The sequence below is a fragment of the Pochonia chlamydosporia genome, chromosome 2 (assembly GCF_001653235.2).
Source record: "Pochonia chlamydosporia 170 chromosome 2, whole genome shotgun sequence".
NCBI lineage: Eukaryota > Fungi > Ascomycota > Sordariomycetes > Hypocreales > Clavicipitaceae > Pochonia > Pochonia chlamydosporia.
Genome location: NC_035791.1, coordinates 5,352,276 through 5,379,590, shown reverse-complemented (window position 1 = coordinate 5,379,590; position 27,315 = coordinate 5,352,276). Strand labels below are relative to the sequence as shown.

At 47.0% G+C, this 27,315-nt stretch overlaps 7 protein-coding genes across 7 annotated transcripts; 2 read left to right on the top strand and 5 right to left on the bottom strand.

Annotated features, from left to right (window-relative positions):
* Positions 1–3,281: 3,281 nt before the first annotated feature.
* Positions 3,282–3,951, bottom strand: VFPPC_03666 (hypothetical protein; the record flags this gene model as incomplete). The annotated part of the gene is made up of 2 exons (XM_018283142.1): positions 3,282–3,345; positions 3,410–3,951. The coding sequence occupies 2 exons, from the start codon at positions 3,949–3,951 to the stop codon at positions 3,282–3,284; spliced, it is 606 nt and encodes a 201-aa protein (XP_018147891.1).
* A 2,883-nt stretch (positions 3,952–6,834) lies between these two features.
* Positions 6,835–7,263, bottom strand: VFPPC_13505 (hypothetical protein; the record flags this gene model as incomplete). Its single annotated transcript, XM_018291280.2, has 1 exon — positions 6,835–7,263. One exon carries the CDS (start codon positions 7,261–7,263, stop codon positions 6,835–6,837), a length of 429 nt encoding a protein of 142 aa, XP_018147890.2.
* Positions 7,264–10,762: 3,499 nt separating this feature from the next.
* VFPPC_03665 (cytochrome P450 oxidoreductase) lies at positions 10,763–12,647 on the top strand (the record flags this gene model as incomplete). Its single annotated transcript, XM_018283141.1, has 3 exons — positions 10,763–11,887; positions 11,941–12,433; positions 12,490–12,647. The coding sequence occupies 3 exons, from the start codon at positions 10,763–10,765 to the stop codon at positions 12,645–12,647; spliced, it is 1,776 nt and encodes a 591-aa protein (XP_018147889.1).
* Positions 12,648–14,127: 1,480 nt separating this feature from the next.
* On the top strand, positions 14,128–16,294 carry VFPPC_03664 (SH3 domain-containing protein; the record flags this gene model as incomplete). The annotated part of the gene is made up of 4 exons (XM_018283140.1): positions 14,128–14,365; positions 14,420–15,379; positions 15,433–16,113; positions 16,167–16,294. The coding sequence occupies 4 exons, from the start codon at positions 14,128–14,130 to the stop codon at positions 16,292–16,294; spliced, it is 2,007 nt and encodes a 668-aa protein (XP_018147888.1).
* Positions 16,295–20,523: 4,229 nt separating this feature from the next.
* Positions 20,524–21,411, bottom strand: VFPPC_03661 (hypothetical protein; the record flags this gene model as incomplete). The annotated part of the gene is made up of 3 exons (XM_022428345.1): positions 20,524–20,588; positions 20,932–21,358; positions 21,409–21,411. 3 exons carry the CDS (start codon positions 21,409–21,411, stop codon positions 20,524–20,526), a joined length of 495 nt encoding a protein of 164 aa, XP_022284635.1.
* A 559-nt stretch (positions 21,412–21,970) lies between these two features.
* VFPPC_03660 (C6 zinc finger domain-containing protein) lies at positions 21,971–23,846 on the bottom strand (the record flags this gene model as incomplete). Its single annotated transcript, XM_018283136.1, has 5 exons — positions 21,971–22,691; positions 22,751–22,890; positions 22,960–23,273; positions 23,341–23,618; positions 23,677–23,846. 5 exons carry the CDS (start codon positions 23,844–23,846, stop codon positions 21,971–21,973), a joined length of 1,623 nt encoding a protein of 540 aa, XP_018147884.1.
* A 780-nt stretch (positions 23,847–24,626) lies between these two features.
* Positions 24,627–25,723, bottom strand: VFPPC_03659 (cysteine-rich secreted protein; the record flags this gene model as incomplete). The annotated part of the gene is made up of 2 exons (XM_018283135.1): positions 24,627–25,150; positions 25,213–25,723. The coding sequence occupies 2 exons, from the start codon at positions 25,721–25,723 to the stop codon at positions 24,627–24,629; spliced, it is 1,035 nt and encodes a 344-aa protein (XP_018147883.1).
* Positions 25,724–27,315: the final 1,592 nt, after the last annotated feature.

Below are 27,315 nucleotides of genomic sequence, written 5' to 3'. Positions count from 1 at the left end.
ATTGAACCGTTTGGATAACTAACGTGATATCTGCGTGGCAAGTGGCCGTTCCCCTCTCCTGTATGAACAGCATGATAATGTCTCAGGAAAGTGGCTGGTATGTTCTCTTGACGGTTCAGTAAGTCCAGTAAAACTGTCTCAGGGCATCGTAGCAGTAGTTATTATGCCTGTGGTATCTGGTGCGTGTTCACTGATGTAGTTGAGTTTCGCTGGTGAATGGGCGGCTAAAGACTGATGTATATGGGATGTCCGTCTTAGCCCACAGCCAGCAAACTTGAAAACAATCACAAATGTTGTGCCAGATGGTTTCCCAGATGCTGGGCGCTTGTGCTCATCTTTTGGCCTGCTCTACCTGCACAATAATGCGAGGAGATGAGAGGTGGACTGCAGTTGCAGACGGCCGGTGAGGCTGCTGAGGAGCGTAAAAGTCTCAAGCATGTTCTCACGATGAATTATACGCATGTAAAGCCGCCTTTCAACTTCTTTCCGAGTTTTGTTCTCTGTCTTCCGCACCATCAGTTATCAAGCATGAGGACTTCTCGTGCAATATTGACAAGGCGTAATCTGGTGGCGAGGTACATACGTATGAGGGATAAAAAAGAAAGAGCTAGGCTTGAGTGCCAAGAGTTTGGTTAAAAAGGGCTTTCAAAAAGGTTTCTACTATGGTGTTAGGTAAAGTACCGAATTACTTACGATATGCTACCCTATGCCGATGCTGGTTGAAGAGGTGTAATCAAACCGGTTCCGTCTCTCTGTTCAAAGCGCTATGCTTATGTTAAGTAAATCATAATAACTGTGTGAAAGGTTCGTCTGTAAGAAGCGAGGTATTGGACTGGTTGTTGTCGAAGTTGCCAAGTTCCTCTGATGATTTTGGTCCAGCGTGTTCGCAGTATCTCATTTTGCATGGACAAACAGAGCCCAACAGCACATCCACCCACAGTTCCTTATGCACAGCATATGATGTAGGGACTAGCACGACTAGAATGCATTCCTCTTGCGGCACTCTCACACATACCTTGACAAATCCATTACTTCCCAGCTGTGTCCGCATCATGATCATAGTTCCCTAGATAAAATGCCGTCTTCAATTGGCCTCAAATTCCACTCACACCTGTTGCGTATGGCCCTTTCATGCGTTCTTCTCCAACTTGAATGTAAGTGAATGTTCTAAAATGACACACAAGCAGACCATGAGCACTCAACTCTGATGGAATCATTACCAGCCGTATGCTTTCTCCTTCATCAGTGGAAGGCTGGTCTTCGTAGGCTGTGCCACCACGAAGCAACCCTTGGCGGCGCCACAACCCACGCAAGAGGCATGATATTGATTGTGCCTCGACCATCTCGGCGATAGTGGTGGCGTCTTAATGTAAACAGCAGAACGCGTCAAGTGAGGCCGAGTTGTGTTGACGAGCAAGTTTCGTTGTGATCTTTAGTAAGGGAGTTGCCGCTGTTGGTGGTCTCGGCAATATTGCGATTGATGAAACCTATGACCTTCACTAAAGCCTAGCTTCGAATATGGGATACTTCCGTCTGGAGCCTTCATGTCCTTCCCACATCTAGCCAACCAAGGCATCCATCACCTGCAGATCCTCGGTATTGAGCATTGGCTGCATTCTTGACACCTGCGCGTGAGACACAAACGTACGAAACACGTCTATAGCCCGTGTGCTGTATGAGTAGCGTCAAATCTGTCATAGCCATTGAATTGGAAGTGCTGGAACCGACAAGGAGGAAGGAATGCCTCGTACAACAGCGGCGAACAGCACAACTGGAGGGTTAGCTGAGAGCGACTAGAGAAACGAGACGACTTCAGGCGGTAGCGAACGCATTGCTGTGCAAGAAAAAAGCGATGATCATCAGATTCCGTTACAGATACCCACGGACTACATGCCATGACCTTGTTGCCACGCTGGTGCCAGCACCTCTTCTCGGTTTCATCGCTGTGGTTGGATACTGGCCCGGTGGCTTTTTAGGCAAGTTTCAATATCTTTACAATTTTTCTACAACTCGAGAACGTCCGAGAAATCGAGAGGTAATCGTGACCACAGCATTCGAATCGATTGAAGCAGGTGTCTTGTCCTCATCGTTGTGGTGACTTGTTGTTGAGATAGACAAACAAACCAAGGTGCGCTCTGTTTTCTGGGGGGTGTACCTGGTTGTTTTGTGAATGTTTCAGGTTGCCTCGGCTTGATCAAAACCAGATTTACTCTACAATTGAAGCCTCAGAGCCTGAGCAAGTCAAAACTTGTCACGTTGGTGAGATCTGCTCGGCTTGGACCCGGACCACAGCCACGAAAGCAGGAATGATGATAGTCTTGAAATTGGATGTATGAGATTGAAATAAACAATTTTAGCTTATATTCTTGGGCTGCAAGAAACGAGTAGCTGATTCTGTGACGAATACTAATCACACCTCATATCGTTGATGTAGTAAACGGGCTCAACGTCCACGGCTCTGCAGATTGTAGGGTTACGTGTAAATACAACTGCCATTGCATCCACACGTTACAAATATTGATGCTTGGGGTCAGGTCCGCATTACTATCCATCATCTATCCTGGCATACTCCTCAACTGCACACAATTTGTTAAGGTGTTGTAAGACGCATCGCGAAAGTACCTCGAAGTTCGCAAATTCCAGCAAGATAAGCAAACACATCATCTGCAGCAGGTCATGCATAGTGAGAGACAGATTTTACCATGGCCATTGCAAAAGCGTACGACATGGAAATTCGTGCTGTTTAAGAACCTATGGATAGAATCTATCGAAGAAAATGCCGGCTAGGTCACTTAACCAGCAAAACACAACGCTTGGCCAATGCGATCGATAGTTTTAGTTACATTCCGTTGACACACTCTACATGATATGCGGCGCTTCTGAGCTCACTGAAAATGAACCGCAGTCTGTGAAAGAAAGAATATCATAACGGGGTAGGTAAAATCACCATACGAGGTGTCTGATCAGCTGAGATTCTCAATTTGACTAGACAGTTTTCAGTCCATCTTCACTCCCAAAAATTCCCTTACGCAATGCCCGTTAAAAGTCCAGAGTCGAGAATCGAGACCCTCAACACCTAATCCTCATCTACTAACAACCTCGAACCCCCTCCTCCCAAATAATCATGAACGCAATAGTCCTTGATGCCAAACAACCATCCCGGTTCCCGCAGAAATTTTCGAGCCCGGTTGGAACCGCACGCGACCAAGGTCTCGGTGTCCCAGGAAACGCACATCCAACACACCATTGCCTTAGAGCCAAACGTCCAGTGGAAGGTTTGTCTAATGATAGTGCTCGCGGCAACGAGCCGTGAGCTCCGCAACCACGCAACCAAAGGAGATGACTCTGCAGGAAGATCGCATACTATTGTTAGAAGCTGACAACTTAGCAGGGTAAACTTTTGACTTACACAGCAGCGATTGATATACCGAGGTTGGCCGAATGCATTCCGCACCACTCCCCAATTGAAGGCATGCCAGCCTTAGAAGGGCTACCAAAAGGCATACCGTAGTGGGTGCAGGTCCCAGTGCCAGCCTTGGACACCACAGCAATGAAGCTAAAGGAGCCCATGACGAAAAGTTCCATGAAAATAAGCACACATGTGGCCGGGGCCTTTCCAGCATACATTATCATGAACAACCCTATCATGTTCCACACGAGAGCCGTGGCCGCAAAGCCTTCAACAAGGAGGATGTTCTGGTCCACAGGCAGGTCAAAAGCATTTAGTTTGCCAAGAAAAACAGAGTTAATGACGAGGACAGCGACAATAAAGTGTAATTGGAGTATACGGGCAAACCCCAAGCAGACTTGTGGGCCTAGCATGGTCGGCTTCGGCGTGACGAAATTGTACTGCGTCCAAGTGCAAAGTAACGAGTAGAAAGACCAGAGGGGGTTGTAGAAGACGTAGGAAGAGTTTGGTGCAGAGTAGGCGGGTGAGGAGCAAAGATACATAGTCTTTGACAAGGGATTTTCACTTTCTTATAGCTCTACACGGTCGTACGAGTACGACCTGAAGAACCAGGACGGCCGGGCCCTGTCATGTCAGAAATCGTTTATCCCTTTTCATTGATCTTCATCATGACTTCACTGCGTATACAGAAATTAGGACCCAAACACTGGCAGTACAGCAGTATTTTTAGAACACTTGACTTTTTAATGCGGGCTCCCTGTATGTATGCATGAACAAAAGGCTGGTGGCTAGTTCTTACTTTGTACCAGACGTGTCTGGTTAACCGGTGTGGGTTTCACTTACCCCGGGAGGTGATGAACAGAATGGTGTACGGCGTCTGGAAGCTGTGCTGGGGCAGTTTGTAAGGCATTGCATCGTCTACGTTGAGCGCTTCCCATTTGCAGATAATGCTAACTAGTGAACAGTTCTTCCTCCCCCGCTGGTTCAGAAAGCTTGAACTAACTTGTATCGTAGCCATCTGCACCGCAAGCCCTAAATACCAGAACTGGCTTCAAATAGGCTGGAAGTTCTTTAGCAACTTGCTCATAACTAAGAGTAACTGTTACTGGTATTTGTTTAGGAAGTTGGTGTTAACAACAGTGAACTATCTCAATTTTGCGACACAAGCTAAGTTCAAAATCAACCTGCAGACCTTTTGAGGGTTAATCACTCGACTAATGTTGCAATCCAACCACGGAGGAGTACATGTGTGGCGGATCTAATGGTCTCCATATTCTGCCGGTCAGGGAGTAGTGAACTTGTTGAGTAAATTCGCCGGTTGAACAGACATTGAACTAGTCTGGAAATGCCAGCAAGCATCCTTACTGAGCGTCATAAATTCTCTAAACAAAGGGGATTGTGGCGCTTTTCCTTTGTAGAAACGCACAGTCCAGGTAGGCGATGCCTAGCGAAACTAAAGCCCGAAAAGAAAACCGCGAAATTTGCAGCTCTGGACCGCCAGACAATCTAATCTATCTTTTGCACCTCGTAGTGCCCAAAGTCACTACTCGTTTCAGATATATGTCAGTATTTGTAATATCAATCCTTGTAGCATGCAATAGATGGAGCCGGTTCAAAGTAGTTTTGCGGTTTTTGAAGCTTTGTATCAAAGAAAATGACCGCTAGGCCATTTAGTAAAAGGGAACGCTCCGCTGATTTAGAGAGATAGTACAGGTTATATTCCGTTGACACTTTGAGCAACCCAAGCTAGTTTATTCACAACTTGTTTTGTATCTTCATGTTGAAAGTAAGTTTACTTAGTATCTGAAGAAATATGTTCAGGGCGGAGAAGAAGTCTGGCTCTGGAAAAAGCTGGGCTCGCTAGACGTGAGGGGTGTGGTTTCGTTAGCTTGATGTACAACGTAGTATGCTGAAACGAGTCTCTAGAGTACCATGTAGAACATTCCCTTAAGGACAGACACTTATCATCCTCGCAGCAGTACTTGCATGATTCTTCACTATTATGCAATGATTAGGACCGCAGGTAGACCTTATGAGAGCCCAGTCTAGATTCAACGAGAATTGGTTCAAAGTCCATGGAAGAAGAAACGCTGTATTCTCGTAAATTAAATAGCCATCAACAGTTTCCGACCCGCTAGGACGTCTTATTAGACGGTTTCCTCTCAATATTCCCCCTCGAAATCTTCATGCACACCTCAAGTCATGAACCTTAACAGCCCAAAATAATCCAACAACCCAACCCAAACTCAGCGTTAAGAATACACCCAATGCTCAAGTTCCCTTATATCATACAATATTTTCAGTTAGTTTGGCAGATTTTATACATTGTAGGAGTTGTACGTAACCGGAATGTCGATTCCCCGGGAAACATATTTTCAGAAGGGTATTACTTCGAGGGCGTGACTTCATTTTGAGGTTTCTCCCCATTCACGCACGCCGAACAGAGCAGCTGTACCTTAACCTATATTCCTAGGTTGCAAGGAGTGAGTAGCTGTTTCTGTGACGAATACTAATCACGCCTCACATCATTGAGCTAGTACAACTGATTGAACAATTATGGCTGTGCATATTGTAGAGGTGCGTTTAAGTACAACTGCCACGCCATGAATCTAGTACAAACAATAAGATTCATTATCGTTTTCTTTTATCGCCGTTACTTTAATAAAATCCCCATCGGCAGAGATGTGTCACAGGTATAGGTCGCCACATGGTTGCGAAACGCAGCCTTCCCAACGTTGCTCTGGGCTTCGTGATTTCCAGCATGATAAAAAGACGATGTTTGCAGTGCGTAATGCACGGTGAAACACAGATGTTACTAAAGCTGGCGCGAGACTGTACGACGATGACGTTTTTTGTGGACTGGGAACCTCTAAACGGACCGTACAGACTTTATATGACGCACGACGTGTCCAGGTTCAGTAAGAATTGCATAATCCGTGGGAGAAGAAACGTCCTGCTTCCAAGAATTGAACAACTAAAGTCAATATCTAACCGGCTCAAACTATCGATTAAACGATTTTCGATGTATCTTCATTCCAAAAGTCCCCTTACACAATACCCGCCAAACATAAAGACCAACGACCGCCAACATCTTGTCCTAATGTAGCAACCTCAAATCCACCCAATAATAATACAGGAAATGCTTCTTGCTGCCAAACAACCTTGCCGGTTGCCGCAGAGACTTTCGGAGCCTAGTAGGAACCACACCAAACCAGAATCCACGTGTCCTAGGAAAGGCACTTCCAGAACTATTGCTTCGTGGGTGTGGGCTCAGTTCGATCTGTCTACATGTAATCATTTCTGTGGCAGATCCACCACAGAACAGCACTGACGAGCTCTACAACAAAGGCACCGAAGGAGGTAACTCTGCAAAAGATCACATACTATATTTAGCAACCGGCGACTCAGCAGGGATAACATCTTACCTACGTTATAATGATTGATAAAGCCAACATGGCTTTTTGCATTCCGCACGAATTCTGAATAGAGGGCATCTCGGAATCAACATTGGCATTGGCACCAAAAGGCGTATCAGCGTAGCTGTTGCAGCTGCTAACGCCAGCCTTATATACGGTCGCGGTAAAGATAAAGGCACCGGTCATGAAAGCTTCTGTTGCAATGAGAATCCATGACAGCACAGGCAAACCCGTACAAAATATCATGACCAAACCTATAGTATTCCAAAGGTAAGCCGCAGCCGCAAAGCCCTCAGCAATAATGATGCCGTGGTCGACAGGGAGGTTGTAAGCCTGTAATTTGCCAAGAAAAATAGAGTTCATAATAAGAACCCCGGTAACAAACCACCATCGAAACAGACGGAGGTTTGCCAATGTGGCGGCGGCGAACTTGTTCATGGTCGGTTTTGGTGTAGGGAAAAAGGTCTATTTCCAAGACTAAATGTAACGGGTAGAAAAACTAGCAGAAGGTGTAAAAGATCTGGATTGGATAAATGAGATGTTGACTGATTCCACAGCCAAAGACGGGCGACCAGGCAGCTCTTTATATATTGGAAGCAGACTCTCCATATTCTAGGGCTTCTGGAAGTTAAAGAACAGAAACAACTTGAACTATTCAGCCTTGCTGTAGATCAAAAGCAGTTTGAGCTATGTTCATCTCATCTCCACGTCGACTTCTCCGCGTATACAGAAATAAGCATTTTAACACAGCAGTATAGCACCGCTCTTAGAATACCACTATCCATGCATTCTTTTTGTAGCAATATTAAATGAGAAGGCGTCTTTGTCTTCGTATTCCGTGACCACTGTGGCCTACACTTGCTGCATTATGTGATTAGTAGAGGGGCGGACGGTGTCCGATACCTGTTTTAGGGCAACGGTTCGCATGACATTGCATCATCTACGTTGAGAGTTCCGAATGAGCCCCCTTTACTGACGCGTGAACATGTTCTCTTTTCTGCTCGTTTCAAAAGCCTTGAGAAAGTGTATAGGTGAAAGGTGTAGTTCCTTGCAAGGGAAGCACTTATTATGACCACCCCCTTCGAACAGGCTGAAAACTCTTGGACAACTCGGCCAGAACTACGACCCGTTGCAACTGAGATTCTGTTTAGCAAAATAGCCCCAACGGCAATAAACTATCTCAGGTTTACGGCACAATCTAAGTTATCGGTCAACCCGAGGACCTTCTGAAGGTGAAGTACTCAAGCAATCTGGTGATCTAACCACGACGGTAGTGCGTGCGTGGCGGGTTTCCAACTCTAAGAGCCTCCATGTTCCGATTGTTAGCGATAATAAGCATATTAAGCATGGTTACTCCACTTAAATCTGTTGAACAGAAAGGTAACCGACCTGAAATGTAAACAAACACCACGACGTAACGTCAAGAAACTTGTTGACTTAGCGGTAAATGTACACCCAATAATCATGTTCTCAACTACCATACAATCACCCTAGGTGGTTTGGCAGACTTTAGACATTGTCGCCGTCGCACGTAACTGGAATGTTAATTCCCCAGGAATTATATCTCCAGAAGGGCCATTACTTTAATGGCCTGGTTTTACTTCGATGTATCTGACCATTCACGAACGCAAAACAGGGCAGTTGTCAGTGGGTCGGCTGAGAGCTGCTCGGTGTTGTCGTGTCGCAGGCAGTTTAATTCACGTCCATTAATCCTTACACTGGGTTCTCTGTGTTTGGGGAAAGAATATCTGAGCCAGGGAAGACTAGTACTGGCCTTAGAACACTCTTCATTTGGGCTTTTTGTACACATGCTTCAAAGAGCGGTGTTTTCCCTTTGTACCTATTGACTTGGCCCGAGGTGTGATCACCTACATGGCAGGTAGTGTTCAGTATTTGTTTTAGGACGGTACGTGCTACGAAAGATCATCTTTGTCCAGAACAGCCTCCTTGCAGACTACGTCAACACATGAACAGTTTCAAACGGAGCGTTGCCGATTTTTGGACCCCAATCACCCGGACCAATGTATTTATGCCAACTTCTGTATACGATTCTGCTAGGCGTAAATGCCAACTCGTATTTAAGGCAGTATAATGAAGAACAGAAAAGACTTTTGGCTCTGGAAAGCTGGGGCTTGTCGAAGGCGCTCAGGAATGTGGGCTCCTGGTTCGTTACAGCATGCTCGAAATAGACACGGTGACTGCATTCGTAGACTTGATATGGTGAGCACAGAGCAGGAACCAATACCGCAAAGCTTATTTTTACAACAACAGGTAAATCCCTTACCGTGCGCGGTGCCAAGATGACGACTAGACCAATACCAGGCCGTAAAACGCCTTTGTTGTTCCAACAGGCCATGAAGCAAAATTCTGGAGCAAAAGTCTGAGAGTACGCTTCGTCATGGTAGGAAGAGTCTAAAGTGTCTTACAGTATTATGCTGGGGCTCATGTTTTGTAATATCTCACAAATTGTGCTGCTCAAGACACATCGAGAGCCTCCGCTTCAGAGCTGGCACCAGCCACCAATGGACTGTGATGCTGGAATAGCAAAAGAATTAAGAAGTTTGGGTCTTCATGCAGGATTCTCTACAGTTTATCCTTTCATAAAACAACGGGGCATTTATTTCTCACAACGGATACCGCCGGTCTTGTCCGTTCCACATGGCCAACAACCGATGCCTAATATCTTGAGCAGTGACGGGTAAAGAGTTCCATCACGAGGCTAGAAAATTCTGCAGAATACGAAATACAGTTGTGTCATATGGCTATTGGCTAGCAATAGTGGGTAACTATTTTGAGCCCCTTCTTCAACTGCCGTGCAGGCAACCATCACGATAATGGAGATGAGTTCGTGACAAGCATGTCCCAGCCTCACGCCGTCACAAGTATTGCGCTCTACTGCCTCAACGTAGACCCGAGCGGACGAATTTAATAAGTGAGCTTTGTTTTCCATTTGTGAGTAGATCAAACTATAACTAACTTATACCTATTATAGCATTTGTTTTTATTTTTTTATTTTCTTTTTTGGGCCATGAAAGAAGACAGACGCAAAACACGACATCCAATCCACCATCTTCAAACTTGGGCTTACATGTCGAATATTTCAGCCGGATAATTTCGGTCTAATTATGCAAGCCTTCGTCGGCAAGTACCATCTCTAGGCTTCAGCAATAAGGCTGTGTTTGATGTTACGCATCCCCTCCAGTCCACTTTGCAGTTCTCCGTGCAATTCCAAGTATCCACACAATCCCAAAGACAATACCAACGCACCCATTCACAACTATGCCACTAACCAGTAATGTTTTAGTTGCCTATGATGTGGTGATGTGGCGTGGTTCAAGCGCAAGCCCCATTCGTACTAGAACAAATGACTTTCTTCGATGGCTCAAACGCGGCTGCAGAGGTCAGCACAAGACGGGCCGCCAGGGCGCCTTTGCGGCGGTATTGTTTTGTTCATGAACAATGAAAGAAAAACATACTGCATATTTGAACAGACGCGTCAAACAACGAATGGGTAATGAGCGAGGTTGGCCACAGTTACGCCATGGTGGGTTCCCCAAGCCTCGTTTTGATATTTGAAGCCGCTGGCTAAAAAAATTGAGAATAATCTCCGTATAGTGCCGTATTGAGGCGGTATTAATAGTTGGATTGTACAATAAGTAGTGGTCATGGGAAGCGCCAAAGTTGTCATGATACTTGAAGCTTTGAATGGGTGACTTCCATCTATTGAACACAGAGCATCGGCTAGGTTCAAGCCATATGTCTTTTCCATTTTATATAGCGAGCATGTATTTCCCACTCTGGCATTTTTTCCATCAGCGGCTATGGCGATATTTTCGATAGTCTCTTTGCATTAGACAACAATTTCACACGAAACACTTCAACTATCACGGTTTTACCTACACGACAGACTAGAGCCATTGACATAAACGGCTCGATCATGGAAAATCGGACATTCTTTCAGCGACCTCGCTATAGCGACTGCTCTTCAGCTTTACAAACTCTCATAAATCCCAAGATGTATCCCGTGTACATCGGAGTTATTACTTTGGTTGTTCTGCTCCTCTGGGCTGTACTTCGCGCCTATCCCACACCGTATCCCGGAATTCCCTACAACAAGCATTCAGTTAAACGTATTCTCGGCGACGTCCCCGATATCGTCAACCATATCAATTCTGGCCAGGATCCAGCGAGTTTCTGCATTACACAATGTCACAAACTAAACTCTCCCATCATTCAACTCTTCTTGCGCCCGTTTTCACGCCCCTTCATCTTTCTAGACGATGATCGAGAAGTCGAGAACATAATGGCCCATCGCACAAAGGAATTCGATCGCGCTCCCTCCACAATCGGTGTTTACAAACCATTTTTCCGGCATTCGAGCATTTTGAAACAAACGACGCCGGAATGGAGGGCGCAGCGACACCTCTGGGCCGATACCATGAGTACAGACTTCTTACATCGTGTCGCCGGGCCGAAAATGCACAAATATGCAATGCAGTTGGTGAACTTGCTGAAAACAAGAGCAACCATTGCGGATGGCCGGCCGTTTTCCATTGCAGAAGATTTTGACCTGGCTACTTTTGACATTATATGGGCTTCTGTGCTTGGATCAGACTTGAACGGCGTTCAGAATGAGCACTTGGCCATTACAGAAGGGGCACACAGGGTCCAACAGGCAAAGTCTAAGAATACGCTGGCCGTAATGCCAGAAGTTGAGCGCGGGCCAATGTTTCGCGCTGCCGAATTCTTTAACCGAACCGTAGAGCGGACATTATCGTCACCGTTGCCGACGCTGTATCATTGGATATGGCGCTGCCTCCCAACATACAAGAAGCACTGGGCGGTTAAGGAGCAGATCATGAATGATCTTATTCGTAATGCTCGACACCGATTCGCATATCTCTCGGAGAAACAACTGCTGGTAGATGATGATACTTGCGCAATGGACTTGGTGCTCCGTAGGGAGTCACTTGCCGTTCAAAAATCGGCCACGTCTCGTGTACATACTGCTCCTCCAACTACGAGAGAGATTCATGACGAACTCTTCATGTTTCTGATTGCTGTGCGTATCCCCTCGTTTACGACGTTGTTAGACACGCTACTAACTCGAACTAGGGCCACGAGACAACGTCAACGACATTAACATGGTCTGCCAAATTCCTCACCAACAGCCCGTACGCACAAGAAAGGCTCCGGGATGAAATCTACGCCGCTTTCCCTGACGCATCCCCTGCCAATCCTCCTACTGTTGACGAAATCATGTCTGCAAATATCCCCTACATGGATGCTACGTTGGAAGAATGCACTCGACTTGCAAATATTATGCCTCGTCTCGTACGAGTTGCTATGGTCGACACAGAAGTTCTAGGATACCTTGTCCCCAAGGGTGCTCACATCATGTGCAGCCCCTACGTGGGTGAAGCCCCGTTCGATATACCAGAGGTTCTACGGGCTCAAAAGTGCCAGGAGGCCAAGAACAACGTGGAATCGATTTGGCATCCGGACATGACCCAGTTTCGACCTGGGCGGTGGTTAGATGAAGAGGGCAACTTCAATCCCAAAGCCCTCAGGAGACTAGCATTCAGTGCAGGCCCAAGAGCCTGTTTTGGTAAGTTTCATCTGGCCCAAGTTTCTTTTGATGTACTGGACTAACTCGCTTAACAGGCAAGAAGATGGCGATGCAGGAACTTCGAATTGTAATCTTCTTGCTAGTGTTGAACTTTAGGTTTGAATCTATTCCCGACATTTATAATGGGTATCAAGGGAGGACAAAAGCTCTGCGGGCTCCAAAGCAGGTGTATGTGCGATTGACCTCTCTTTGAGATACGCCTCGCACAACGGGATTGGGATCGTGCAAGGAACTGGATTGATGATACGGCCACGTGCCGGTGGTTGAAGTTGTTCCTGAACAGGCGTTTTGTGTTCAAAATCTTGACGCTCCTTCATTCTAGCTGAAATTTCACTGCAGTCGTGGCTGCTAAGTGGAAATAGACTTACTTCACTCTGTGGCACTTGTGATAACGTGCTCTGATATTCCTCAAGTTCACATGTGCTTATCGTCAGAGTTGCCCTGCTGGGCTTGACAACTCATCTCCAGAGAGACTCTGTTTGAGACAGTTGATTCGGATAGCTATCACCCCTTTTCTAGAGTATTAGCTACAGCGTGGAAGACCATGTGCTGCTACCTGAAATTGTTTCACGTTGGGCGAGCGTAGCCAATAGAATGAATAGCACTTATGATAGCATACAATGTCTGAACTTGACAGCGGAATCATGTCTCTGAGTGTTTTCCGGCTCTTAGGGACGTTTCCCGGTCTCTCGATGCAAATTAATGACCACGGGACGATGATCAACTAATTCAGTCTGATTAATTACTGAAGAATATGGAATTGTGCATTGGAGGATTAATTCCTACTGCTGGTAATGATACGAAATGCGATTTAACGCAATCGGTTCCTCTTACCTACAAATGAAACGTACGCACAACCAAGCTGCAGAAAACAGTTACACAAATCCCACGTGCTAGAAACAATATGCATGTAAGACCGTGCGCGACATTGGCCCTACCAAAATTACCATGCGTTATAATTGACTCAACTGAATGTAACAAGAAACGGTTGTAAAACAAGACCCTTGGACTTCCAAAGCGCCCGACTCTCCCTCCCCATGGGGCCGGAGGCATGATGCGCCTTCTCCGTCTCGATATCACCCTGATAGCAATTCAAGTTGCCTCACGATGATTGGCTCGTCACTTAGTGGCTAAATGTGATCACAATGCTCTTATCAAGCCGGACCATCCAGACGCAAGACATGTCATGCAAGAGAGTGGGATCCGGAACTCTTATCAACGCCACCTCGACTTATCTCTTTCTTCTCCCAACTGTGAACAATACGCACCGAGTTGGCTGTTGGAAAAGTGAGTACAGTGCAATATGGCCAGGCACAGGGGTTTATGTAGTAGTTTAGACATCTCTGCCGTCTCTGTTGTCTGACTCGGTTGACGTCAGCATTTCATTCGGCAGACTGAGAGATAACACGTCCAGACCGAACCCCAGGTGGGATTTCACAATCGTCGTTGTTTTCTTTTTCGCTTTATGAATGTAATACACTGCCAAGACGTGCGTTGCCATCAGGGGCATCATGGCCCGATGACTCTGTTGAACTGCAGAGGCATTAATTGGCACTGAATTCCTGTGCATTCACCGATGGATGTAACCGCTTCTCGATTCTGCTATCATTCGGAATCCGACATCGTATCACGGTACCCGTGGACCTACGTTTGACGCACTAGAGGCTTCCGCAATGGCATTCCAAAACGACGTCGACGACGTTGTCGACTTCCTCCTCACTCCGTTCATCGACATCGTAAGTAAGGCCAAAGACGCGGCCGACCATGCCGGCGATGAGGAACCGTCCATGCGGAAGACCGCGGAGAGTCTATCCAAGGAGGGTCAGCGTGCGGTCAACCGTCTCGAGCCTCTGTGTAGGAAGATCTGTATCCAACACGGGTCGTCTTTCGTCAAGGCCATGAAGACAAATGGTAAGTACACAATGGCAAATATCTGTCTCAATCGCGACTAACTCAAAATTCCAGAGGAAATCAGCCAGTTCCACATGGAGCTTACGGACTTGCTCTGGGGCTTCGACGACTTCGTCACCGTCGAAACATTTGACGAAGACAAATACACAGAGCTCCAAACTATGTGTCGTAGCTCCGCGCCCAAGATTTACAATATCCTCGTCCGAACAAACATTGAGCTACTGTCAAGGCTCTCGGACTCGGATTCGTCGCTACGTATTGTGCCTGAATCACCACCCACGTCACCTATGTATCCACTGTCGCCATCCTCATTTACCTGGCAGCCAGACAATAAAATGGATACAGAGCCACCATTACTGGGAACTGCGCCATGGGACGAGAACTTGGTGAATTCGCTTCATATCGAATCACAGGCAAATCAGCGGAAGCTTGGCCGCAGGTCACCGGCCACCACTGTCTACTCAACCTCTGCCCCGGGATTAGAATACGCAGTCATCAATGCAAAACGGCAATCTTACAGTAGCGCCCATTCTTCCGGCTCATCCGCCAGCCATTCAAGTCGCGGAAAGGTCAGGCGATCAGTTCTTCCAATCCGGGAACAGAGGGAATTGAGTACATCTTCATCGCAAGGACATTCCTTTCCTCAGCCACTGTCGTCCCGCGATGTACATGAAGCGTATCGCTCGCCGAGACCCGTGCCCATGTCTGGCCGGATATCAAGCCAGGAATCATCGACTTTTGGAACACCGCCTGATTGGAAACCACCGGCTAAAGCCGTACCACCGACTCCAGTGATTCGGATGCCGTCCAAGTGCTGTCTCATCAATGAGTCCAGTTCATTCCGCCAGTACGGAGGATTTTGTTCCGGTGCAAAAGATATCATCAAGGGGAGTGTTGGTGTAAAGCAGAAGCAAAAGCCGGTGCATAGGACGTTGTCTCGCGTAGTTGCGAAATGCACCGGGTGCGCCTGGGAGTTGGATTACGAGCATATCGAGAATGATCAGTCTAACAAAGGTGAGTGGCAAGATTGATCTGTTCTCCCCAACTATCACTAACAAACCACATAGAAAGTGGTAGCATGACCAAAATGGATGTCAACTTTCGTCTTCGACTTCTGCAAAAGAGTCATATGGCTGTGAAGCGGCCCAACGATAGGCTCTACGGTTGTGTCTTTTGCGTGCAAAGCGGCTACACTATGGAAGAGAGCGATGCGACAGTCTTCTTTTCTGCTGATGATCTATTATCTCACCTATCTCGACATGTACGGCCTCTTCCTGTAGTTTCCGGTGTTACAGTTGTGTATGGAACGGATGTTCCTTCGCATCTTCTCAACAACTTCGACTTGCAGTTCAAAGTCCCCGCAAAGCCGAATCCAATTCACCGGGAGAGCACAGAAATAGATGGCAGACCAACAGGAATAGCCATGAAGGAAACACGACGAGACGAGACTCAACGGAACATCGTTGACAGGGACCGCCCTGAGGAGCTACAGGTAGCTACCAGAGCCAGGCTCACTGGAATCAAATGGCCGCCTCAATACAAAGGTCGCAGAGTATTTGCCTGGCACGACGGCACTTTCGCTTCGCTACCATCTGAGATCATCATGCTCACTGCCCCTGCAAACTGTAAGTTGAGCAGGTCTATCAAGACGCTGGTCAGCGCCAAGGCAAAGTGGAAGTTTTCCCCAAAGCACGGCAAGGCGGGCTGGCTCAAGTTTGACAAGGGAGATACAATAACCAACATCGGATGTAAGTCTTGGCTTTGCGAAGGATATTGACACTTTGCAACTAACAGTGCGTAGGGGAACATCCAGATCACTGGTGCTGGTGCGGCACAACCAGTAAAGGTGAATGGGGCATCTTCCCACAGGCATTCATCGACCCAAACACCGTTCGAGATGACACGCCTGATAATCCATCTCCGGATTGACAAGCGGCCGCGGAGGGCAGGTTATCGCCCCTGTCCCTCTCCAGTGAGGCGGCTGAATCGGATGGCGAGAGTACCATTCATGTTACTCCACGGTTTAGTTGGAATTTTGCTGCTGGTGCTCCAGGTCGGAATCAACTTCGAAGGTGTTGGAGCTTCTACAAATAAGATGGCTTTTGGTTATGTTGTCATATCAACTGATGCCATAGGCTTTACTTCCACCTCACATCGCTTTTGTCTCTAATGACGGCGGCTTTGTTATCACGAACACTACAGGCTGCTGGCGGCCGCCACTAGGCCACCTTATGAATCCGCTCATTCCAATTCCTTTGTATCCATGTGTTGCAATTGGCAATTTTTATTTTGTAATCCACTTTAAGAACCAATTTCTGCAATGTCAAACCTAGTTAGTGTTTATGCTAGCTATCACACTGAGTTGGGTACTGTGCCTTATTTGCATCTGTCCAGACAAAAAATAGTCGTAGTAATTAATAATGAGCCATTTGATGTAGTGGACTGTCCAGATTGACTGTGGTGGACTTCCTGAACCACCTGGACTGCCTTGTAACGAACGAATGTAGACTGAGAAAATGTTACCCGGGTCACTGTGGAATGTATGACGTTCTTGTTCTGTATTCCACACGTACAAAATACTCTCCATACATATGCATGAGAAAGATCAAAGCTGCGACTTGTGCCTATCTACCAAAAGCCCCATTGGCATTGGAAGCAAAGTCTTGGAAGGTACTCGCATCAAGAATACGGCTTATACTTTTCCGCGTTCCAGCCAATTTACTTGTTCCGAGGTAGGTATTACAACAGTTTTCAGGAAGGATTCTAAAATTAATTTGTCCATTATAGGATGGTATCTGTCGCCCTCGTCGCCTCGTTTAGTTGGGGTTACATCCTAGAAAGCAATTTAAGCCTCACTACAAAGGCAACTGGGCCAACAATGCGAATGATATTGGCCATGAATCCAATCAACTCCATACCTGTTTTGCCAAAGCCAGCATCACTTTACAAACCACAAAATTCACAATTCGCAAGATAGGCGAACATATCAAGAGACGGGTCAGGCTCCAACAGCTTTGCCGTGAGACGACCAAGAAAAACACTCGTCCTCTCTGCCAAGACTTAAACTCTTAGTCGCCCCCAAGCCTAAATGCAGGTCATCGACGGTCTTTCCGTGAGGGCGCTGGACAAAGGGTTGGTGGCTCAAGCCCAGCCTTTTATCTCCGAAATACAAAGTCTGAACTTGCAGCCACTAACAGCCACGAGTTAACACCGCTATTTCTCACGCGAATCACACCAAGGAGTGGCAACCGTCAGCACCAGGTATGGTTTTAGGTTGCCTTGGCACTTGTTGACCAGCCGTACCTCTCATCTCCTCATGGTCCCAGCCGAGGATCTAGAAATGCCTTTTTCTGGAAGCATTTCGGACCAAACAAAGCCACTACCGACCAACAGTGGTGCGCTGGTTCCGCCATGGTTAAGCCCTCTCCAGCTCCGGCGGGTATGGTACTCCGTAGGTCTCTGTGAAATGTCGGAAGGCAGCGTGGGTGGCGAGTGATTAAGACACGGGCGTTCTAATGCTTTTTTTATCGTACTTCCGATCGCTGGATCACTCGGCAGCCGGTACTTGGCACAAAGGACCGTAATATGCCGTTATGATTTTGCACCATTCGACCAGATGGGCAGCCCGCCCTGCCGATCACAACCGCGTCCAATAAGCCAATAGCAACCTGACACGACCAGATGGCTGTACGATGATGCTCTCCAAGGCTAATTTCACTTGTTGACGGCACCTGTCCGAACATGTGGGTGGAGGACAGGGTATAAATGTGCATGTGGCGAGACAGAAGGAGGAATAGTCCATTATAGGTGGCTCAAATAATCAAGGGTCTCGTATGGCATCTCGACCGATACTGAATCTGCGTCAGTATGTTATAAATATAATAGAATCCCGTCCAGAAGCCGTGGTCCATAGCAGAAAACTCTTCAAGTCGGAACAAATTCCAAGTAATTATCTTTCAGAAGCATCGATTCCCTTTGTCGATTTACTTCGGTCCCAATATGGCATGCCATCCAGAACACAACGTTTTGCCCTACTTTAATACAAGTTGGGCTGTCCTAAGTACTATTGGAGCTTCCTATGTTCTTGTTGGCGTCATGGTCATCGGCATCAGAGGCGGAGTGTCGGCTCTTCTCCTCGTGCCAATTGTCGTGTCTGCTGCTTGTGCAATAGCCAATGGTGTGCACTACTACCAAGAATACCTCGGCTGTCCCCCCATAAATCAAGCCGTGGCTTTTGTATTTGCGGATGTTGCTTGGATGGTAAGTGCGAAGTTGATGATGCGGTCAAGGTTGTTGTCTCTCTCTGTGTTTCCGTTTCCGTCTGCATCATATTCTTGGAGTCTTGGATTGCAATACACATCCCACTAACTCAAGGTCCCCATGGCCGCCTGTACTAGATCCAAGAAGCCGGGCTCCCTTTCTATGGATATTTTATACTAATCGGTATCCTGCGCGGCATGGATCGTATCATCTTCTTGACGCTTTTCTGGACGCTGATGTTTGTCATCCTGGTTATCCGCACCGCAATTATAGTGCTCAACGTACGAGTTCTACTCGACAGCACTCTTTCTACGGACTTGTTTTCGGTTATTATAAGCCGCATACATATAGGCTACTTTCTGCCTATTGCAATAGCAGAAACCATAAGTGCTATATTTTTAGTCAAAACTTTCCGGTCTATACTGCGGTCATCAGCATCGTCGGGGATAAGAGGTCGCAAGCTATTTCGCTATCTTACGCGTAGCACCGAGATTCGTGTTGCGTCTCTGGCCTTTATCGGTATCGCGCGCACTATAACATTTTCCTTTAATGTAATAGGGAAGGACTCGCCAGTCTCTACACAGCTAGATGTTTTGGTATACACTCTTGGGTCTCTATTCCCTATTGTTATGTTGTAAGCTTCTCCTCTACTTGCAACCCAGATATCAAATGCTAATATAGCGGGTTACTGTAATGCAGCATTGACATCGTTGCCATGCGCCAAGCCTACGACGAAGATGTCAACGCGAGATGCCGTAGTTTTCAGCATCACCCACAGGACAATGGCGAGTGTGATTCGGGATCAAATGTTCTCAAGTAAAGTGGTTGAATGCTGGGAGGAATCTATTAAAGCTTGGGTATGGCGTTTTGGACTGATTCACAAAAGATCAATTGAGTTGAGGGCAAAAATTTATGAAGCAGGACTGTTGAGTTTGCTGTAAGTTCACATATACAGGGAGAGACATTCCTTTTTGAGAAGCCAGACCCATGTCGGTACTTCGAGTGTCTGGTACATTCAACGGACTCTCGGCTCATCATGTTGGCATAATGGTTCTATATTGCTACACAGATTAAACCCGAGTCCCTTCTGATCGCCAGTGGAGCAGTTATGAACACATAGAATTTGACGTCGAATATCAAGTTTTTCCACGCACACAATTCCCCGACTCTTCCCCACCAAGAAATATTAAGAACAGCTTTTAGAGACACTGGTAGTGATACCGGATACCTCAGGCGCAACTTATGACCAGGGCGAGGAGTTAGATCGGTCGCAAATGAGGTTTACCATCTACCAGCATGGACCGGCTAGGACACGTTTTTAAGCACAGCGATAGCGGAAACGACATTATTAGAGGACATATAGTAATGGACCATCAAGCTGGGTCTTTCTAACAATTTCTGCTAGCAGACGAAGAGGTTCTTGCGACCGTTGGTAAAGACGAATTCTGGGTCAAGTGTGCCGAGGTAGGTTACCATCCAGAGAAACAGCTAGACGAACACGCCGCGATGAGTCAGCGTCGACCGCAAAACCAGTCACAAAGGTATTACGGCTGGGTTAAGATGACTACGCGCAGCCTGAAAGACTTGTGGCGACAGTTGTTTGTGTGGCCTCTAGATAGAGTGGTCGATTCACGGTGTGGACCACATCATGAGCATGTTTGGGACTCCTGGGGCTCTCAATGATGTCCCAAGTAGCAGCTTGGTAGTAATAGTCCGCTTGATCTAGGTTTCAAATGTTGTTTATATTGCTATATATATTTTGTATCTGGCACGGTAGCTACTGCTAATCCTATATAGTATGGGTCGGAAGCGTACTTCTCGCATCTAGAAACCGGTTCTCTGTTATTATAAGACGCATTTCCAACTCCACCACAGGCATTAATATTTTAAATATGCCCCTATGACGACACTGTAATGCCCTTATAGGTAAAGCCAACAACTTCAGTATGGAGTAGGAAAATCACTTGGCATGTTGGTCAGCACAACCACTTGGCATGCTGTTGGTCAGCACGGAACGGCACGCCAAGAACCACAACCTATCAATTAGTTCAAAAAAAGCACAGAAGAGCTGAGTTGCAAAATCATTCCCGTGCCGAAACGTCATGCTCGGACAGGAACTCCGTGTTGCTCCACAAGCCGTCTGGTGCACTACTGTCCCCCTAAAAGATTTCTATATGTAGAAAATAGCTCTAGCATAAGATCATGCAAGAGCAATATAAAAAGACAGACCTTATCTTGTATTCCGCGATCTAGGTGATGCACTTGTGATTACTATTCCTTAGCCACCACACACCCAACAGGCGTACACTCAACAACGCGAGTATCGCAACCCTCGCGCCAAACTCCCCCAGCAACGCCACAAGAAAAGTCATCCTCATAACCGAAATCATACGCAGGATCAGCCGATCCCGAGCCAGTCCAGCTACACCTATATCCGTCACCAATTGTATCTTTCTCATCGACGAGCTGCTGGCGCAGCGCGGCTGTGTCCTTCTTGGTATAGCCTTCGTTATTGCCAACTCCAAAATACAAGCCCTTGTATTTCACGGCCCGCCAAACCGGAGGCTTCAGGTCGTTGTCGCCAGATCCGAACTGGTCCTCGAATATTCCCTTGATCTCTTCAAGCAGGCCGGTGCCGGGACCGCCCTCCTCTACAGCACAGCCCCAACCATCTGATGCTAGGACAGAGCTTGCAAATGTGGTTAATGTCGCAATAAGGACTGCGTTGAGCTTCTGTTGTTTGTTAGTCGTTATTTACTGTTCATTTAAACAGCTGAGCTCACCATGGTGTTGATCTTAAGTGTGGTGAGGTTTAAATTCAAGTCTCGTATGTCAAAGTTAGTGAATGTTTGATGTGTGAAGCTACATGAACCTGGGACAAGCCATGCTTTTTATACTTTTTACACCAACAAAACAAATGTAACATCACTCAAAAAGCCATCTAGTCTGTTATGTCTGCGTAATAGACTACTCTAAATCTGGTGAAGAAGGGCCAACACCAGCAGCTAAGCGTCATTATGCCGCTCTTCAGCTGAAGCTGAATGCTGATATGAGGTCATACCGACCCATTCAAATGTCGGACGTTTCCGTTTCAAGTTCCCACCCAACGGTAAATGTTGGTATTGATGTCATGAAGCTTGAGACAGCCCTAGGTGCCAAGGCAACTGCATATCTGCCAAGACAGAGAGGTGGAATCGCCTCCTAGGCTAGCATCGCAGGATGCGTTCAAGCGGTTGCCAGATAGATCAGTACAAATTGCCTTTTCTCCGAAGGTCCTCTGAGTAAACACCCCAATGATACTCCACCAGTTTAGCGTCTTTCCACTCGAACCCATAACACAACCACTCATGCCATGACCGAGCAAGGCTCATCAAAGCACTCATCCCAGCCCGTCTTTCCAGATTTCCAAAACGCCATCAGTTTGACCAGTGACAGAGTTGGGCCATAGTAAACCTGCGGAGTGCGGCTAATTGTCCGGAGACTCTTCTCCACAAACGTCCTTTCAGGTGACTCCCCATCAACATCGACGAGTGACGCTCCAAGCACCGCCAGTGGCCAGCACAAAGAAAGATTAGGCTTGAGAGTCGCCATTGCTTCCACCGTTTCTTGAAAAAGGCGGTCACGAGCTGCAATTTTCGACCGCTTATATGATGCCTCACTCGCAGCCTGGCTCGGACCTTTAGTTCGTGATATAATCGGCGGCGGTGGCAGTGATAAAACGGCGTACAAAGTTGTTGCAGATTTGTAAATTCGTGCAATGAGAGTCATTTCAGGTTTGTCTGGTACAGTGTACGGCTCAGTCCAGTTCTCGGGAACGAAGCTGTCAATCTTGTTGAAGACATTGGAAATAGCGGGCCAGATGGCGTCGGAGTAGGGTGGTGTTAAGGTAGCAACAAGGCCTCGCAAACGGGAAATTTCCATGATATTGAGGAACAATTCTGTCGGACAAGGTACTTCGGAGTACATGGTGGTAGAGTAGACGGTCCGTATATCGTGCTCGCTCCAGTCAGAGAACCCTCCCATTTGGTTGTTAGATGGACCAGTCGTATTAGCCAGGGTGGCGATGCTAGAAAGTCATAGTCAGATTCATTCCACAGAAAAATCCGTCATGTCAAAAGCGCCTACATGAGTATCAGTTGGATTGCCAGAATTGGTGATGGCTTGCCAATGCTTAGTCTCAGGACTCTGTGGATGCCGCCATAAAGTCGTATCAAAGTTGCGCAACCTTCAATATGGCCACGCCAAGTTGGGCTCAGTAGAGTGAGCTGCGAATTTGAGTTAGCAACTTACGAGACAAATGAAACTATACTGCTAAACATTGAAGATTATCATACCTCAACATGCAGAATATCCATGATGCGATAAAACACTCCTATTGCCACATCCGGGCCACTAATTTGTCGATTCACATTATCAAGAGACTGTATCATGTGGTGGTGAAACCTCTCCCAAATGTGGGAAATGGCCGGCATCTGATCGGGGGCAGGTAGCAAACCACTCATCTGACTTGCAGCTCTGATACGATGCGCAGTAACAACCATGAGGAAACTATGCTCGATGATAAAGGTTGGTGGTGCGAGAAATTGGGAATCGTACTGGCTATCCCCAAGCGAGTTTTCCATGTATTCTGGGGCCATGATGCCATAGACTAGGTTCAAAAAGTCAGCTTCTTCGATCCATGTTAGAATCTCTATTGATGAAATTGGTGAACAGACAGTATCGGAACGCTTCCATAAGGTTCCAACTAGGAGGGACCGGCTCAGCCGTTACTTTTGGTAACGGGCGGTTATGTTGCTGTACCATGCTACGACTAGACTGCCCCCGAGCAGGAAGTATAGGCGCAAGCATAACCGAGTTACTAGATTGTTGAGAGCTCCCAGATAGCATAGTCGGCAGAATGGCCGCAGTTATGCCATATCCTTCGCACCATTTTCCCCGCGATGTGCATTGTTTGCAGTAAGGCTTCGTCTCGTCACATTTCACTCGACGTGTCCTGTTATCCCGATTAATGAGAACATTTCATCATATCTTAAGAACACAAGACAACTAACCGACACGTCTTGCAACCTGTTTTCAACTTTGGTGCCCAGCGCTTTTGTCGAGGCTTACGATTCCCCACCACGGGAGGCGGAGAAGTTTCTCTCTTGATTTCTGTCGCGGTAGTTGATCCCTGGTCCTCTGGTGGGCTCTCTGTTGAAGATTTCTTCTCCTGTTTTTGCATGATTGTTTAGACGTTTCAGGAACAACTCGAAGGCGTTACCATGTGATTAAAGGAGCGAAGGATTCAACCAGCATATGACGAGGACCCGGCTACGGGCGTGAAGTTTGCTGATGCCGGCAGATTATAGCTCAAAACTAGTGCTTATCGATAGAGTTATGTTACAGCAACCGAATACGAGTGCCCAGACAAGACGTAAGCTTTGCATGACGTTTTTTTGAAATTGTGGTGGCATTAGATAATGTAATTGGTACTGTTACGCTGCATTAGTGAGATGCTCATTGACCAACCACAATGTCAGATACCTAGGTAATGAACTCGTAATAATAGTAGACAAGTAAGAACATTTTCTAGAACTAATGAATGTCTTCGCGAGGCAGTGGAGTTTCCGGTCTATGCGGAAACATGGCATCCCAAAACATGTACGAACTCAACTTTTTGTTCATTTCGTTGATGTCGTCTTGCTCTGGTAGCACGCGAGACACATTATCTTTAGTCATCTTGCCAATCAATCCCACCAGAATCAAGTTGGCGCCTACGACAAGGAACTTTGTAGCATATTTTCTATCCACACCGAAAAGGCTTCTGTCTTTTACTATTGTTTTGGACAACGTGGCATATTAGCTAGCTACTCAGTAACAAAGCAAAAATTTGTAGTCAATGTCAATACAAAAGGAATAACCCATGAGTGATGGTCCAGTTACATTTCCTATTAACTCTCAACAACCCCAGCCTCTCTCCTACCCCTGTGCACATGCTCAAGCTTGATGAAATCCAAAAGGTTTATTCACCTTTCTTCGTGCAATCAACCCTGTTGCAGCACTGGTCCCCATTCTTCCAGATGCAGTTATTCGCATCCGCCTTAAGATCGCAGGGCACCTCTGTAAACTCAAAGGCAACACACATCTGAGGATCCTGCGAGTAAAAGGTCATGGCGGGGATTTCAGCAGGACAAGCCGGTCCAATGCCCTGAGTGAAACCACCCAGACAGTACTTGCCGCAGGGCCACTTGCTGATGGAAAACTTGCCAGCGTTGGCAAAGGTTGGTGTTCGACCAATGTGGTTACCATTGGCGGCGTTGTTAAGCCATTGTCCTTTGTTGGCACCCGTGGCCAAATCTCCGTACGTATCACGGATGTATACTTGGCTCGACGGGTCGACTGCTTGGCCGGGGGCGCATTTCTCATCAGCACAGAGCTGGAACTTGCCATATCGCTGAATCATGCTGTCTGGGGCAGAGTAGTAGACATTATCGTTGCGCAGACCGAGTCTGTTGCCGTTTTCGGCCTTGAGCATGTAGCATTTACCTATAGAGACAGGAAGTCAGTTACGTCTTGCATAGGGCTGTACGTTTGTCATCGAAACTCACCAGTCTCTAGGCCAGAGTCGCATTTGCCAGGCTTGGGCTTCTCCTTGCAATTTCCATCAGGTCCCTCGACTGTCCCGTCAGGGCAGACACACTTCCCATCGACGAGCTTCTTGCCGTTCTTGCAGACTTCCTTGCACTGCTGGCCATCAAACTCGTACCCAGTAGGGCAGCAGTGATATCCAGTCTCAGGACTACCCACCAAGTCATGTCCATCAGCGCAGCAGTCGAATGCTGTCTGGGGACTGCCAAGGAGCCGCTGACCTGCTGCACAGCAGGCAAAGTACTTCTTGTCGGCACTCAGGACGGGAGCCGTGCCGGCAGTGTTGCAAGTCCTGGTAACTTTGCAATCCAGGCCCTCATCACAGTCAGGGTCGTTATAGGTAATGCTTTTTCCATCAATGACGGCACCCGGGCCAACTTCATATGTGGGGATGTTTTTCTTATAGCCCTTGGCCTCGAGGACGGAAGCCTGGGCAAGTAGGGCAAGTAGGCCGAGCTGGACGTTCTTCATGTTTGAGTAGTTGTACTGGGTAGAGAATGATTTGTAGTTGTAGGTGGCTTGGAAGTCTGAGGTTTACTGATGCCATTGGCACGAACTATTTTATATTTAAACTTGAAAGAGCGTCAACATCAGATGTTTGTAGAACACCCACGTCAGCCCGCAGCTGCATTCCTCCTCACCTCACCGTTTTCAGCTGTGATATTCTCATCGCTAGCGTCAGGTGAGAAAACTAGACATGCCTTGATGAAAAGAAGCGCAGCGTATCATCAGCCATAGACGGCACAGGCGGCACCATGTCTATGCGTGGCTGGCTGTTCCAAGGAAAAACGAGGTTGACGTCGTCAACCATCAACTCCAATTCGTCAATGGGTCGTAGCCGATCAACAATGTGAGGGTTACATTTTCCTCAACCTCGATAAGTCTAGATTTGGGAACTTCCGCGTCATTCACATCAATATCCCATATGGAAGTCCAGCTCCTACTTGCAAGCTGATAACGCCGTATATGGAAACCAGTCGTACACACTATTCCCATCGGAGTTAGGCAATATTAAAAAGTTGGGATTTCATGCCGCAGTCCGCTGTTAGTCAAGACTAGATGTGGTTCAGGTGCAGAACTGGGTTGTACTGCAGGGCTTATTTGCTCCCGTTTGTGCATCATTGTGGCTGGCTCAATTACCATTCCGAGCGGCATGCATGTCGACCCCGGTTCTTTCCTCTCCGTCTTTATCCCGAAGACGTTACTTTCTGGTAGCATTCTACCGAAATTGTAGTTGTGGAGTGGTAGGATCAGCGGTTAACAGCAATGGCAAGGCTCAGAGGCATCTTATGCTTGTTCGTAGGCAGCCACGGATGTGCATCCGACAGCGAGGCGCCGATATATGAATCGTTTGCGTCATTTCGTCTACAAATCTGTGATAAGTCACTCTGGATGAAATTGCTACCGTGGTTCCGTCATCTTTTGGGAGGTGATTCCGGTTTCCATTGGTAAAATGAATATCCAGCGTCCCAGAGATGTGCATCTCGCAGGTTCAGCTGCGGGGACGAGCCGTAACTGAGTTGTTTTAACTACCGACGAACCGATGATGAGCCAGGTGTTTACCAAAATAGTTGGTCCATCCGCAATTTGATGACGTTGGTGTTGCAATTGTGTGGCATTTGCAATACTCTCACAAGGCAAACATCGATGGCGGAGAAAGTCCGACACAGACATCATCTATTCTCGGGAATTCTCGGCGAATATCGACAGACACCTTGCAACGAGTTTACACTTTACATTGTGGCACACTGGTGCTGCACAGATATGCATAAGATTGATTGGCACCCCAGACATGGCAAACAAGACAGTATGCATGTAGCATGCCTGCATAGGCACACGTTACACAACATTGACCGGAGACTCCTGAACATTGATAACTGGCCAAGTGATTAATACAAGTATCTTTCAACTTTCACGGCCCCGAGTACGACCTCTAATACACACTTGAGAAGCATGAGATAAAGTTTGATAAAACCCATACTGCTACAGTCTACCCGTCTTTTCACCCTTTATTCGCTGTGAACAACACAGATTGTCGACTCGAATACTGGGCGCTTCTTATT